At 38.9% G+C, this 16,542-nt stretch overlaps 1 protein-coding gene across 4 annotated transcripts in view; it reads right to left on the reverse strand.

The window, feature by feature from the left end:
- Positions 1-4,013: 4,013 nt before the first annotated feature.
- The window catches only part of SH3BP2 (SH3 domain binding protein 2), an 81,765-nt gene continuing 69,236 nt past the window's right edge, over positions 4,014-16,542 (reverse strand). For all 4 annotated transcript variants that reach the window (XM_038399732.1, XM_043512567.1, XM_043512566.1 and 1 more), the window contains 10 exons: positions 16,366-16,483; positions 15,731-15,801; positions 15,021-15,106; positions 13,375-13,443; positions 12,116-12,752; positions 9,342-9,450; positions 8,814-8,869; positions 7,362-7,443; positions 6,997-7,056; positions 4,014-6,568 (listed from right to left, as the gene is read on the reverse strand). In XM_038399732.1, the coding sequence (XP_038255660.1) occupies positions 6,431-6,568; positions 6,997-7,056; positions 7,362-7,443; positions 8,814-8,869; positions 9,342-9,450; positions 12,116-12,752; positions 13,375-13,443; positions 15,021-15,106; positions 15,731-15,801; positions 16,366-16,483 (1,426 nt within the window). In that variant the 3' untranslated portion in view covers positions 4,014-6,430. The remainder of the gene's footprint in view (positions 6,569-6,996; positions 7,057-7,361; positions 7,444-8,813; positions 8,870-9,341; positions 9,451-12,115; positions 12,753-13,374; positions 13,444-15,020; positions 15,107-15,730; positions 15,802-16,365; positions 16,484-16,542) is intronic.

Below are 16,542 nucleotides of genomic sequence, written 5' to 3' on the forward strand. Positions count from 1 at the left end.
ACAAAGACAGATTTTAAGTGATTATAAGTCAGATTTGGTCCAATGAAATAAAAGGAAAACATTCTAAGCTATTCTTAACACTTACAGTGCCCTTAGAAACTTAGGTGCTTCTCACCATAGGCTGGCTGGCTGCCCTTCAGCCAGGCTCTCCTCTTTGGCGCTTCAGTCACTTGGTGGTGATGTTTGTAGATGGAGGTGGAAGAGAGAGGATAAGCATGGCAAAGATGTCTCCCTTTTATCATGTTCTTTCTTCCCTCTTGGCTCCCCCCCCCCCGCAGTGTCAGGTGAGCATTACCTCATCATAGTCCCTGACTGACCAAAGAAAGGGGGGGGTGACTCACTCGAGAGTCCAACAGATCCTTTGTTGTTGCCTAGGCCAGCGTCCTTTGTTCCTGTGAGGCTGGGCTGGGTTGATCCCATACATGCCCTGATGAGGTCTGAACTGCCCCTCTGTTCTTGGAGAGTTTTTGTCTGGGCTTGTTTAGACATGAGGACACATTTTCAGCCTCATAACTATATACATGAAATTACAACCTATAACATTATTGTAACAACAATGCTCAGTGCATCATGAGCCTTCCAAAGATACCCAACATGACAAACTTTGCATTGGATACCATGCCATCATTTTACAAGGATGAACATAGGGTGTAGGGCATTCCCACAAGGTACAGAACATCAAAACTGAGCACCCCCTTTTGGCCAAGGTGCCTCTGCACCACCCTTGTCCTGTTCTCCTCTTTGGAGCCCCTTAAGAGCTTCCTCCAGACTTTCTTGGGACCACCACCAACCACTGCCTGGTGCTGGGTTGATCGCCTAAAGCAATTCAAAGGAGTCCTCAATGTCCTCAAAATAAAGTCCACCATAGCAACACAAAAGTTCATACTCATATCCTGCTCTTCTACCACACACGGAGTTCTTACTCTGTCCCAGAGAAACGTTCTTCACAGAACTACTGATTGTGCCCTTCCTAGTGGAAGCTCAGCCTTCTAGCTCTGGCTTCCTTCTTCCAATGATTGCACTTCCTGTTCTGAGAGCAGGCAACATATATACCGCTGTCCTTCAGAGAGCTTTCTCCTGATTGTTTGGGAGAGAAGGGAGTCCCGTTTCCTCTCCGACCTCACAGGTCTCCTGATCCCAGACCTTAAAGGGGCAGTATCCTGTTTTTTCACATCCAGTTACTAATTCTCTGGGACTAATTCCTCTCTTCTTGCTACAAGACCATTTCCAGGGCCTTTGTTCATTCCAATATCCCTGGAATGGGGTCTTCTGGCCCCCTCCAGTCTGAAAGGGCATGTATACCCCATAACGGTCCCTTAGGTCCTAGAGAATTGGGTGTTTTGCACATTGAGCAGCAGTCTCCCTTCTCCGGGTGTCCTAGGCTCTACACACTGGGACATCAGACTCTAGTTTGGGCATTTGTGGGTGAGACTTTCTGGGATTTGTGGTTGGTTCCATATTGTGGCTTGTAATTGTTGTCTGATCCAGGCCTTTGAAACAGATCTTCTGGGATGGTCATCTGTGGAACTACTTATAGGAGAAATGTGAGCAGGATTTGGTCACATGATGTTACACCCAAAGCCAGTTACAGTACTGTTCCATCCCATGAAGTTTTCACTTGATATTGAGACTTGAGCTTTAAAACCTAGCTTCTGTAAGAGTTTCACAAGTTCATATAACAAAGATTTTTTCCAAAATCACCCAATCTTTGTTGAATGTATTCAGATATAGAATTTATCGTGCATGGTGCTATTCTACTGCTTAACCAGGTTGATGTCACTAAATTCAAAGCAACTGCCACAGAGGCTCAAGAAATCTTAAAAAAAAAAAAAAAAAGCAGCAATGTTAACTTTGACAATAAAATCTTCACAAAGCATGAAGCAGCATAGACCATATATGTTATCACACTGTTTTGTATGTGCATTTCAGTAAACTTCAATTTACCTGCTTAATCTCTCCAGCTACAAACATCAAGGAAAAGATCTTGGTACATCAAGGTACAATACTTCCAGAGACATCGGTAACAAAGGAACAACGTACAAGCACCTTCATTGTCTAAGGACAGAAAGCAAGTAAAACTAATTGGAAATATTTTATTTATCAACATCTCTATGTTTATAGCTTCCTCATGATAGTATTTAACACTAGAAATGAATATTCTGATTACAAGGCTAAAATGGAAGTGGTTTTAGCACACCAGCTGCATAATCATTTTGACCAGTATTGTCTAGTTTGTGCTCCCCCATCTGTCTGTCTCCACCTGTTGTCATCTTGTAAGCTGTTTTTTGCCTCATATCTCCCCATTGGCTTGGCCTACAATTTTCTGTTTTGTTGGCTTTGCTGAGAAATACCTTTTTAAAGTGCTTTATTGGTGGAATTAAAAAGATATAAAAAGCTTGTGATGGGATGTACATACCCCACATTCAGATAGACAGGGAAGGAACTAACTAGAGGCTACAGCTGGAATATTCTCCCTCTACTTGGTTCTTGAAGGGATTATATCTAGTGTTGCACTACGTCCTGTCTTGTAGTCTGAAGACTACCTGGTTGGCCTTCTCTGCCCTTCTGAAATCTTAAAGAGATAAAAGAAAAGGAGTACTTGTGGCACCTTAGAGACTAACAAATTTATTAGAGCATAAGCTTTCGTGAGCTACAGCTCACTTCATCGGATGTGAAGTGAGCTGTAGCTCACGAAAGCTTATGCTTCTAATAAATTGTTAGTTCTCTAAGGTGCCACAAGTACTCCTTTTCTTTTTGCGAATACAGACTAACACGGCTGCTACTCTGAAACCTTAAAGAGATAGCAGTTTGTTGGGTGCGGGGTAAGTAGGCAGACCCACTGTCACCCCCATAACCCAATGGAAGGTTCCTCAGGAGACTCTGTTCCTTGCTTGATTCACACATGCCCATTCACCAGAGATGTTCTTCATATCACTCTGCTATAGGCATCGCTCAGCATTTTGTGTCCTTAAGTGAAATTAGCATTTCAGTGCTTACTTCTGGATGCAAGGGGGAAAAAAAAAACCCCTAATGAGTGGCTAGCACTGACAAGCGCAATCAGTGGTGTGTCGTTGGTATATATAGCCAATAGAAGCACAACTGAGTGATAAAAATCTAGACAAGATCTTTGCTGCACAGACTGCCTCACTCAATGATTGTATGCCGTATTGTTGTAGCCGTGTTGGTCCCAGGACAGAGGAACAAGGTGGGTGAGGTATATCTTGTGGATCAACTCTGTTGATGAGACCGAGTATGTCACTTTCAAACTTGCACAGAGCCTTCAGTGACATACTCTCAGCTGGGGACTGAACCTTAAACAAACCGCCAAGTCTGTAATCTGTTGGGGTCTCTTGCTAGAGGCATGATATAGAATAGATGATGGGACTCCCTTAGGGGCATTAAATAACCTCTGCATCCAGACAGTTCCACTACACTTTTCTGGGCTGATTCGCAATTACATTAAGGCCCCCATGTTTAGTGATTTTTTTCCCTTAATATTTATTTATTGATTGATGCACCTCACAATAGGGTACAGTTTCATGATCACAGAATCGTAGAAATGTAGAGTTGGAAGGGACCTCAAGAGGTCATCTAGTCCATCTTTCAGCACTAAGGCAGGATTAAATATACCTAGACTCAGGGCCGGTTCTAGGACATCAAGTTCCATGGGAGTGTCTTTGTTCAGTTTTGCTGATTGGCTAGACATATTTTGTTTTGCTCAGCAGGGGTGGAGGGAAGGGGTTGCTGAAAATGTTTTCCATTCTGGCTTGCAAAATGCATAGGTCCACTCCTGCCTAGACCATCTCTGACAGATGTTTGTCTAAACTATTCTTGATACACAATTATTTGCTGAAATAACGATTTTCTGAAAGATCTTTCCATATACAACATTACTTCTCAATGGTGCTGAAAAACAAAATCAAAGAATCAGATGCTCCTCAAAGATAGCACAACAAAAGGGAAAGTTTTCTTTTTAGTGTGTATGGTAGGTCAATGAAATTACACAGTTGGTATGAATTTGTCTTAAAAATTTATTTACCTCAGAAATGTATACATTCATAGGTTTGTCACAAGGAAATTGACAGTAATTCATAGAAAATGAATATTTACGTGTGCAAATTTCACATATTACACAATACAGTGTTATGTAGTTTTACTATACTGTGTTATGCAAGTACTTTTGCAGTTTAAGGCACTCAAGATGAATAATATTAGTTGTACAAGGAAATAAACAAAATGCTAGTATAATTCTATATCTGAATCAACTGCTTCCTTTAAGACAGTATATTGTAAGTGACAGTGGTCTGGTATGACCTAATCAGTTGTTTTCAGACAGGGCAGAATTCATTTGATTAAAATCTGTAAAAGAAAAAAAAAAGCAGAGGTCGAAAGTAATAAACATTTTCTGGGTGACCTTTGAGCAATCCTCTCTCCTCACACTAGTTCTCTCCACATAGAGTAGAAGCAGCTTTAATTACTTTTTGCAAACACTTGATTGACAGCATGCTTCACATTCAGGTGTTCATATTAGAGGAGAAGCGGAGAAACCTAGAGGATTCCCATTAAAACTTCGCAAATATTAACCTATTAAAAGATAATATCAAAAATTTGCATAGTGCTTTACATTTTCCAAGCACCACATAAACCTTAGTTTATACTCACAACATTCCTTTAAGGTGGGCACAGAAATTAAGTGACTTGCCTAAAACCATACACTGTGTTAAAAGCTGGGAGCTGAACCCAAGGATTCTGGCTCGAAATCCAGTTCAAAGTTCACATCTCTCTTTTCTAAAGGAGAATTCAATCATAGCTAATATCTAATGTGGATCCCTTTTTATTATTTTTATAAATAGAAAATCTTACCAGGTAACACCTTTGTTAAATGCATGAAATAACTTAAATACAAACAGTGTCAGAAATAAAACCTGGTGTGCATAAAGATATAAAAGTCAACACCAGGAGAGATTATTCACCAATCTGGATTCAGAAACCTTATCATACAAACTTGGATCAGTTCTATTCTCCTTCTATGGAGTTTGAGCTCATCACCATGTTACCATTACAGTACTCTTGAGACACAAAAATTAAGAAACAGGACATTAAAGTAGGTTATTTTTTCCCTCCCTACCCTTGTTAAACAACATACACTGGAAAAGTCAGTTATGTGGAAATGATGCTCTTCCTATTAACACTTTGGCTTTAGGATTTTCCTACACAAATATATGTCAACAAGAGTTACATGCACCTACCATTAATAGGGTTGTTAATGCTGCAGTTTTATCTTAGCTGACAGGAAGTGAGAACAGTAGGTTTGGGATCATTTGTAATACAGCACTTTATTTTATACAAGGACTCCAAACTGAAGAGACATGTTAAAACCAACAGAAAGAACAATTTGTGATTTACACAATGTATAATGGGACCACTGTGCTCTACATATACTGAATTTGATGTGCTGACAATTTTATCCAAGTGATTTAATAGAAGTTTTATGTATTATTTACCATCCTTCCTATTGCCTTTGATAGTGATGGGAGAAGTCTGAATCTCAATCTGGGTTACTCTCCAGATTATTCTCCACTTCAGCCTATACCCTCCTTTTTTCTTTCATACATTCATGAAAAAGTTGTTTTATTGGCAACTATCTTTCTGATTGAGAACTTGTGAATGGGGCTTCTGATGGAGCAAACTGGTCCACAGTTGTCCAGAGAGGTTATCAGTAAGCAATATATAAAACTCCACACCCACCATCAGAGCTGAGCATACCACTGCAGGCACTGGGAGGCTGATTGCAAGAGTTAGAGATGGGCCTTCTGTAAGATATGGCTTACAAGGCCCACTTCCTTGATTTCTATATCCACATTGAACCAAGTTATTTCCATAATCATCCTTGTTATTTACAGATTAATTATAAACTATTACAAAATCTCAGTCAAGCACCAGTACTGACTCAAGAAGCAATACAAGTCAGAAAATTAGTATTCCCTGTCACAAATGGACAGTGCTTTTCTTTCACAAGTTCTCCTTTCCTAATAGTTTTGTCCACAACACCTCTTTGGCCAGGTCCTTCCTCCAACTTCACATCCACATGATTCGGAAAGTAGCAGCAGCAATTCCTCAAAGGGCAGGTCTTGTAAATACCTTTCACAGCATAGCCAGATCAGCCTTTTTTCACAGAAAGAGCTGTAATGAGGGTCTGAAATCCAGCAATCTGGTTTGGAAGGGCTTATCAAAGAGATATTTTAAATGCAAGTCTGTAGGCAGTGGGAGAACAAATGGCAGAAACAGTTTCTGTGTGCAAAGTTCAGGAAATCAAACCCAGTGGCATGGGAATTCCTATTTAATTTTGGGGGGAAAACTACCATTCCTCTAAGTGCCCATTTTTCCACAGTGTGTTTGATCTTACAGTCAGTTAATTTTGCAGGCCGTGTCACCTTGGTCCACAGTAACCATAAGGACATTTGAGAATCAAGCTGTCATGGCTGGGTAAGACATGGGTGCAATAGTATTCAACCAAACTTCCAATGTTCCAAAACATGGTTTCTGAGTCCAAGTAAAACTGTGAATCCTGTTGTAGAGATAGGAGATAGAAAATACATCTGTAATCAATGGCACCTATGAAGCCTTTCCAAACAGACTACTACTTTGCAAAGTATTATGTACGTGACTAGCTCATGTCACATAAATGATCAGCCCAAACCAAACCTGGGGATCCAGACACCCTATAATTTTACTGAAGATCATATTTGGATCTGAACATTATAGATTCCCTATCTTCATAAATGGAAGGCCCAGATCAGAGATCTCAGTCTCTAAATTCAGATCTGATTTTTGCAACTCAGACCTATCTGTACATTTTTGGGGGGAGGGGGGGAAGGAAGGGGGAAGAGAGGGTGTTTGGAGGTAATGGGAAGCCTTAGGCTGATACTATATGATGTAACTAGAGTAGGTGTAAATACCATAGAGGCCCTTTTTATATACAGCATTCATACCAACCTTTTCAAAGATTCTGTAGTTTCTCACTTTCTCAGCAGATTCATCCCATACAACTAATACCTTGAAAAAGAAAATGCAACATTACGTTCAGCATGCATAAAAAAGTCTTCCTAACAAATTTATGAAGAAAAAACTCAAAACTACTTTTGAGGAATCAGTTACATTTCTTTCAAATAACTGAGCATTGAGCATTATGCAAGTTAGGATGTACAGCTATTGTTTCAGACCTACTTCCCTTTTTAAAAAAGGGCATATCTAAATTGCTAAATACATTACTCTAATTAAACTCCAATGTCTCTAATTTGCAAGTAAATGGGAGTTGCATTTAATTAGCTTATAGCACAGGTTCCCCTATTGTGAATTACCTTTCCAGGCTTGGTAGATGAATTCCTAATACAGTATAATCCATTTTGTGGATGTCCTCTTGAGCTGGTAGCTTTGAACATCCTAAAATAATATGGAAACTGTAAATATCACATTCAGAAAATACTAACAAACTTAACAGATTTCAGATAGAATGGGTATGTCTACATCTCAAAATCCTTAATGTAAATCATCATTTCAGTGATTGTAATGATTTAGCCTAAGAATTGATTAAAGGCTGGGAAGGCAGTTTCACAGATGGATGGTAATGGATACTTAATAGAACCTCATCATTTTAGGAAGATTCATTAGGGTCCTTAAGCAGCTAGTGTATAGGGAGGTAGTGACATCTTGGTGGATTGCGCACAGGTTGGAAAAAAGGAATTCTAGGTCCCTAATCTCTACTCTCTCCCCAACTTGCTGTGTGGCCTTCAAAACATCACTGACTCTCTGCTTCAGTTTCCTAATCTATTTCCCTACTAAGATAGATGGTGTGAAAATCTGAGTTGATTAATATTTGCACAATACTTTAGACTTAATTTTTTTAATGGATTCTGTGCTCATGAAACATGCTGACTGGTAGCACTGAAGCATGAAAGTCTCTTTCTCCACAGACCAGTGAATCAAGTTACATTCAAATCAAATTGCCTATTGTTCCCCTTCTCCTAACCTATCTACGTCTCTGTCTCTCTTTAGATCATTAGCTTCTCTGGGCATCCTTGGATCATCTTCCTGAGTAATTCAAAACTCACAAGCATATATTGGACGGTACCATACATAGATAACAACAGAGCAGGCAGTAGCAATACAATTTTCTCATACTGTGCTCCCTTCTTCTCCCCACTGCCCCCCAATTCTCCAGCTTTTACTTGGAGGGATCACCTTTAGGGTATGAGAGGACAATTCAGTCACACGCTTTCTATCATTGGCCTCTCTGCTGAGGACTGCCAACAAGCTTATGGTGGCAGTTGTTGAGGATACTTGTCCACTGGGAACTGAACTAAAACCATCAAATTCATTTCATATAGGTCATGAAATGGCCATCACATTATAATGACTTTTGGTCACTACCAGTCTGGGCTACATTTGAACCAGTGACCTAGAGTTTAAAAGTTCTACAGAACCCTAAGCCAGACCCCAGTCCAATTCATTGTCCCAGAAGGGTACTCTGGATATAAAGCCCAATAATGGTATAAATCTTATGCATTACTACTTTATGGTCAATACTTTAACATTTAATTAGCTTTCTTAGAGGCCACTCAATTTAAAGGACTTGTAATATTTTATTTATATATAAACTAATGGTAAATTACTTCATGCTTTCAGTAGAAATCTCAGGTTGATTTACTAGTCTTAATTCTCACAATATGGCTTTCTAGACTGCCGGTCATTTTATTTGAGGATTTATAAGCAACTCCTCTTTCAAAAAAAAAAAAGAAAAAAGTTAAGTTTACCTTTCTACTTCAGTGGATTCATAGGTCTGGACAAATACCGAATTAGGCAGTTCAACCTGTTAAGACAACATTTAAAAAAAAATTAAAATGTGTAAAGTAAGGTAAACAGCAATATTTTAAAAAGATGATTGGAATAACTGAAACAGAGCAAAGTGTCTTTGACATACTGCAGCTACCTAGGATTCTCTAAACTCAGGCCCAAACTTTATAGGTAACCTCTATGGTACAGCAAATATTTTGTAGAATTAAATTACACCCGTGGTCTTCAGATTTTGTTACTACATTATTATTCCCTATTGTGTGCTCCTTCAAAAGCACTAATACATTCTTGCATATCTGACATTAGAATCAAAATCTGTTACAGCTCTCTCATAAAGTTGGCCAATGCAGTGAAGCAGTATTCTTAAGTGAAGTATTGTTACTAATTATACTAACTCCTTTCTAACTTACAGACCTGACTCGAGCCCAAATTTACAAACCCCTAAAACTTAGAAGTGTTTTCTTTAGGAATGTGCCATCTGATCTTACTTTTTCATAATCTTCATCTGAATCTTCACCAGATTTGTTTTGCTTTGAAGGTAATGCTGGTTTCTCAAATGAGAAGCTTCGGAAACTCTGCCCATCTGGTGGTGATCTCCTGGAAGAAAGAACAAAACTGAAGAACATTTCTGCAGAAAAGCATTCAGAGACAATAAATGCAGAATCAGATGTGAGTTTCTGTTAGCTCTTTATTGGTCATTTAACAGTTTTTATTATTCACTTCAAAACTGCTGAGCAATGCGATGGACATAGAGGCTTTCATCTGTAAGGACATTTTTGCAGATATACCCCATGTCCCTTACTAAGGAATGTACTTACACTGAAGCATGCATTTCCTTCTCTGTAAGAGCCTGCATGTGCTTTAAGAGCATAAAGCTATTTTTTCAATTCCTGTTGAAATCCTGACATGAAGGCTTTTTACCAGCTACAGTCTAAGACTCTATTGTTTCTTTTCAGCATAACCTGACACAGACAAGATACACTTTTGTTCTTATGTGCTTTACTTTAGGTTGTATAATACTTATTCCTGTATTTCCAAGAGCCACAGTTTGTTGCAGGGTTTTCAAATGCTGTGCAATTAAGATTACAGACAAAATCAATGACTATATAATGTCTCATAAGGAACATCAGACTATTCACACCCTGAAGACAGTAGGGGAATACCATAAAACTTCCAGACAGATTCCTTAGTGTAGCAATTTTTAAACATGGAATCATAGAAATATAGGGCTGGAAGGAACCTTGAAGAGTCATCAAGTGCAGCCCCCTGTGCTGAGGCAGACAAAGTAAACCTAGACCATTCCTGACATGTTTGGCCAACCTGTTCTTAAAACCTTCCAAAGATGGGGGATTCCACAACCTCTCTTGGAAACCTATTCCAGAGTTTAACTACCTTTATAGCTAGTCTCTAATTAAAATATCCCTTGCTGGAAATTAAGCCCATTGCTTACAGTCCTACCTTCAGTGGACATGGAGAATAATTGATCACTGTGCTCTTTATAAGAGCCCTTAACATATCTGAAGACTTATTAGATCTCACCCAGTCTTCTTTTCTCAAGACTAAACATGCCCAAGTTTTGGGTTTTTTTTTTTTTTAAACTTTTTCTCATAGGTCAGCTTTTCTAAACCTTTTTATCATTTTTGTTGCTCTCCTCTAGACTCTCTAATTTATCCACATCTTTTCTAAAGTATGGTGCCCAGAACTGGACTCGGTGCTCCAGCTGAGACTACATCAGTGCCAAGTAGAGCAGGACGTTTACCTCCTGTGTCTTACATACAATACTCCTGTTAATTCACCACAATATGATATTAGTTTTTTTTGCAACTGCATCACATTGTTGACTTGTATACAATTTGTAATCCACTATAACCTCCAGATCCTTTTCAGTACTACTACTACCTAGCCAGTTATTCCCATTTTGTAGTCATGCATTTGATTTTTCCTTCCTAAGTGAAATACTTTGCACTTGTCTTCATTGACTTCACTTTGCTGATTTCAGACCAATTCTCCAACTTGTCGAGGTCATTTTGAATTCTAATCCTGTCTTCCAAAGTGCTTGCAATCTCTTCCAGGCTGGTGTCGTCTGCAAATTTTATAAGCATATTCTCCACTCCATTATCCAAGTCATTAATGAAAATGACCCAGGACTGATCCCTGTGGGACAGATACACCCACCCAAATTGACAGCGAACCACTGACAACTACTTTGAGTACAGTCTTTCAACCAGACTTGCATCCACCTTATCATAATTTCATCTAGATCAATGGTTTTCACCCTTTTTTCAATTGCAGACCCCTAAAAAATTTCAAATGGAGATTTAGAAATCTTAGTCTGTGGAGCCACAGGGGTCTGGGGACCACAGCTTGAATACTACTAATCTTGACCATATTTCCCTGGTTTGCTTAAGAGAATGTCAGTGGGGGGACTGTGTCGAAAGCCCTTCTAAAAAATCAAAATATATTATGTCTACTGCTTTCCCCATACCACAAGGCCAGTAAGTGGCATGATCTGTTCTTGACAAATCCATACTGTCTATTCTTAATATACCTATTATCCTCCAGGTGCTTATCAATTGATTGTTTAATAATTTGTTTCAGTATCTTTCCAGGTATCAAGGTTAGACTGACTAGTCTATAATTCCCAGGATCTTCTTTGTTCCCCTTTTTAACGATAGGTACTATGTTTGCCCTCCTCTTGTCCTCTGGGACCTCATTCATCCTCCAGGAGTTCTCAAAGAAAATTGCTAACAGTTCCAAGACTGCTTCAACTAGTTCCTTAAGTATCCTAGGATTAATTTCATAAGGCCCTGCTAACATGAATACATCTAACTTATCAAGATAAAGAATATTTAGATCTTTCCCTTTTTTGGCTTGCATTTCTTTCCCCTGGTTCTTAATGTTGATTATGTTGAATATCTGGTCACCATTAACCTTTTTAGGGAAGACTGAATCAAAATAGGCATTAACATCTCAGTCTTTTTCATGTCATCCTGGATCATACTTACATGCATCATGACTTACTATCAACCAAACTGCATCTGTTCTATATCTCCTTGAGAAGTATCATATCAAATTGGCGTACTACAGTAAAACTAAGAATTGGTTTATTTACTTTCACTGATGAACATTACAAAAATGTGCAGTAACTTCACTGCAAAGCTTGGGGGACAGGGAGAATGCTGACTTGGGCCTGATGAACTAAGTATCAGAAATATCATTTGGTAAATATGCTACAGAAAGTTTGATCTGTTTTCATACTTACTGTAAGTGGGGAAGTAAAGATTTCTCTGATTTAGATTTGAATATAGGCATAGGTGGTTTAGGTAGCACTTGTGGCACGAACAGTCCAGGTTTGCCATGATCTTTTGGTGCTCTGGTCTCCACTGGCATTTGTGGAATAAACATCCCAGGTTTGCTGTGTTCTTTTGGCACTTTGGCCTCCATTGGCTTCTCCATTAATAGTTTGGGTTTGTTGCTTGGTAATGGAGGTGGGGCCCGTGGAGAAAGGTTCAATTGTTTTAGCCTCTCACATCCTTCACTGGCTGTTAAAATGCGGGCTAAAGGTAGAATCTCTGCTGATGGCGAGCAGCTCTCTTTGACACAGGAAAGATTTTTGAGATGAGGCATAGGGGGCACTGGCGGTGGTAGATCACCTACTTTACGGCTTGATGGCTGTATTTTTAGATTTGACTCTGCTCTGCAATGAAACTGGGATTCTCCCCTTGTATTTAAGAGATCCTCTGGTTTTATATCAGGTAAGCTTCTTTTAGGAGGTGGTGGAGGAACCATAGGCCCAGTGGACTGGCCTGCGAAGGAGTGCACTCTTGTCTCTGCATAGGCAACTTTTCTGATGTGAGGAACTGGAGGTGGCGGGTAGGCTGGTGGAAGGATCATGTTATCTGTGTAAGAAAACCCCACAGAACATGAGGAATTAAATTTAAAAACTGAAAATAAGATTCTACTCTCCTTTTGTTTGAAGTGAAGTTTCTATTTGATTTAGGATATTTTAGGGCACCTATCATCATGATATCTCAGTGCCAGATGGACACTTAACTTTGAAACACAATTCTGGACTTTACTAAGGGCCAAACCCTGCAGTCCTTACTCAGGCACAAGTTACATTAATTTCATTGAGTGTTTTGCCTATGTTAAGATGGAAGGAAGTCCAGAACTGTGTTGAAAAGAATCATCCATCCTTTTGACGGACCTATGGACTAGCAGCAAGACCTTCCAATATTCAGCTGGCTGACAATGTCTAGAAACACAGTCTTTTAAAGGTAGTCAGCACTTGCGCTAATGTTCTTGGCTTCCTCAACTGCCACTGGTTTCACTGGGAGTTTAGACATTGAGTACCTCTCAGGTTAAGGCTCCACTTATGCATTGCTTTACAATTATTGTAACTACCCATGGTGCTTCACACATACTGAGTTAAAGCATCAGCCTATAGATGTTTTTATATTTCGCGTGTCACCTTTACCTGAGATCTTTAAAAGACATCATGACTGGTGAATATTGTCTTACCATCTGGTCTCCCTAAATCCGTAGAATCTGGCTGTAAGTAAGATTCCTCATCTTCTTCCTGGTCATAATCTGCAGATAAAATTAAAATGTGTTTAAAACTGTAAAGTACTCATTCGAATCGGATCACAGGTTCATGCATATGCTGACTTTTATTTAAAAAAAACACTTTTTTTTTAATTAATGAAAATCTGGTTCCATTACAAGGGAAAACACAAGACAGAAGATTAAGTAATTTTGGCTAGTTCCACTCAGGATAGAACCACAGGCGCCAACTTTCAGCTTTCTCCACAGTTGCGGGGCTCTAAAATTGCAGCATAGACATTTGGGCCTGGGACTCTGTGAATGGGGATAGTTCCAGAGTCTGGAATATAAATATAAACTGGAGCTATAATATAAAGTATTATAGCAATTTTACAGCACTGCAGCCCAAGTCAGCTGACATGGGCCAGCCTCAGGTGTTTAACTGCAGTATAGACATACCATAAGTGACATAAAGGCTTTTGAAACTCCATTCTCAGCAGAGTCCCCAAAGGCTCACCTTTCTCCCGAGTCTGCAGTGTACACATACCCTTACAAGCCTAAGTCCCACTGAAAATTGTCACCTACTGTCTCGGTCATAGGCCTACTCAACCCAACTGGTCTATAAGGCCCTAACAACAACTCATTCCTCATTCCTCTGGAGGAGGACTCCTGCAGATGCAAAAATATTCTAATACAACACGAATGGTTAATGGGTTAACTTTACAGTCTGTGCCAGAAGCAGGTGGTTTACAGCATGTCATGCTAAAAGTCCACATAATTCACTGTATTGCTTCTTTTTAAGCTTTTAGAATATATTATATTTAAGTGATTATAGCTCTAAGTGGCTCCTGTAAAAGTAAAGGGCATTTAATCACTCTCATTGTCAGCTTCAAGAAAGATCATTTGGCATTCCCATATAGGGCAGACAGACATGGCTGAAAAGAAAAGGAGTACTTGTGGCACCTTAGAGACTAACAAATTTATTTGAGCATAAGCTTTCGTGAGCTACAGCTCACTTCACCGAATGCATCCGATGAAGTGAGCTGTAGCTCACGAACGCTTATGCTCAAATAAATGTTAGTCGCTAAGGTGCCACAAGTACTCCTTTTCTTTTTTGCGAATACAGACTAACACGGCTGCTACTCTGAAACCAGTTATTATGCGAGACATGGCTGAATGTTCCAAAAAAGAAATGTCTTCATCCATGCTTCAGTCAGATGTATGGGCTAGAAGAATGACTTTCTGACATTAAATTGATGGAAAACTACTAAGAGCACAATCTTTTACGGTGCTTAGCAACCCCTGTAAGGTTGCTTCTTCACTTGCCACTGACTTCACTCGGGGGTTTAGGATGCTGAGCATCTCTCAGAATCTGATCCCAAGTGTCCCTTATTTTACAATTATTGTAACCTTGCATGTATTGTAATGTTATCATAGGCATTAACAATTTTCTATTGTAATACTAGGCCAAACATTCTTATAATATTTGAGCTATTTGAATTTTTTTAAGCCCGTAAAAGTGCTCCAAACTCAGAGTGGTTTGATGAGGAAGGAGTGATCAAAAAGTCTAATTTATTGATGGGGTAGGGAGTAAAAGAGGGAAACATTCAAAATTAAAGTCTCACCTTCATTTTCTGTCAAATGAGAGTAGTTGATATTGATGGGGCGTTCTACTGAGCCATAGAAACTGTCTGCATCCGAACCAGAGTCACTACACAAAGAAAAGGAAAGGGATTTTATAGTAAGAGGTGCACTGTTGCCTTAACAGGATTTAACAGTATATATTCAGGTTAAGAGAACATTGGCAAGTGCGGGTATTAGAATATTGAAAGCAGCAGAAAAACTGATCTAGTTTCATTTTTCAATTAACAGCCAAATAAATACTTCTAATTTTTAAGGACTTATAAAGTTGATATTTCAAGTTCTCTTTATAAAAGGTTTATATTTTGTTGTGATGCCCCTTAATCTATGTAGTAAGAAAGTCAGACATAGTTAGGAATTACTGTACTTGCTACTGTTTAATGGTAATAAAACAAACAAAAAAATCCTGTTTTGTCATCAGGTTCAGGAAGCAACTTTATAAACATATGGGCCCAAATTTTTAAAGGGTGTTTTTTTAGGTGTTACTGTGCTCAGCATCACAAGGCCAACTGATTTAGGAGCCCAATCTCATTTTCAAAAAAGATGTAGGACCTTGGGAGTCTAAATCTCCTCAATGGGATTTAAACACTGAATGCAGCAATGCCTAATAAAACAAGGACCTTACTCTTTACTAAGGAATTTTTGATAAAGTGCAAGAATCAAGAAAGTGACTCTAGAATTAGCAGGTGCATACCTTAAATCTGTTACAGTTTCCTTCTTGTCATGGTAGTAATCTATTTCATGCCTCAGTGAGACCATCCACTTCTAAAAGAAACAATTTCATGTAAACTTCCTCTATTGCATTTAGTAAAGAAATGTATAAAGTGTCTGCCCTCTGAAAGGCTGGAGGTGCTAGCAATTACGGATTGACTGCATAATAACATTTACTCACTCACAAGGGTGTTGTAAGTTCCTGTGCTTTGAACATATAAAGTATTATAGCAGTCTAAAAATGTTGGTTACTTACCACTTACTGAACATTTGCTCTACAGATCTCAAACTGCTACTCAGAAAGCCAGGTAATTTAATATTCCATTTTATATATGGAGAAAGGATTTTACAAAGTCATTTTCCATGTTTATAAAAACTTTTATAGTGTTTATTTCTTTAACCAAAAATCAGGATATGAAGATATAACATGCTGTACCAATATCTGGATTAGTACAATAGTGAGAATTTGGGCTTTTCAAATGAGGCCAAGGAGTTAGGTGCCCAAATCACAGTAAGAGAATTAGGCACCCAATTTTTAAATTCCTATGAAAAAACATATTCATTCCCTCCTTCCCCCCCTCCTTGAAATATATTCTTGGGTCATGGGAAATTATTCACCTTTCTTTCATCTTCAGAGGAGGCAGAAAAAAACCAGGTCCTGTGCTTCTTGCTAATATGAACTAATTTGAAAGGAAACACGTTGTTTGATGTTGTCTCCTCAGCTGCCCGCATAACCCTGAGAAACAGAACAAGCAACAGTGTAAAAAGCCTAGTCAATGCAGTTATTTCTGTTGT

The sequence above is a fragment of the Dermochelys coriacea genome, chromosome 4 (genome assembly GCF_009764565.3).
Source record: "Dermochelys coriacea isolate rDerCor1 chromosome 4, rDerCor1.pri.v4, whole genome shotgun sequence".
NCBI lineage: Eukaryota > Metazoa > Chordata > Testudines > Dermochelyidae > Dermochelys > Dermochelys coriacea.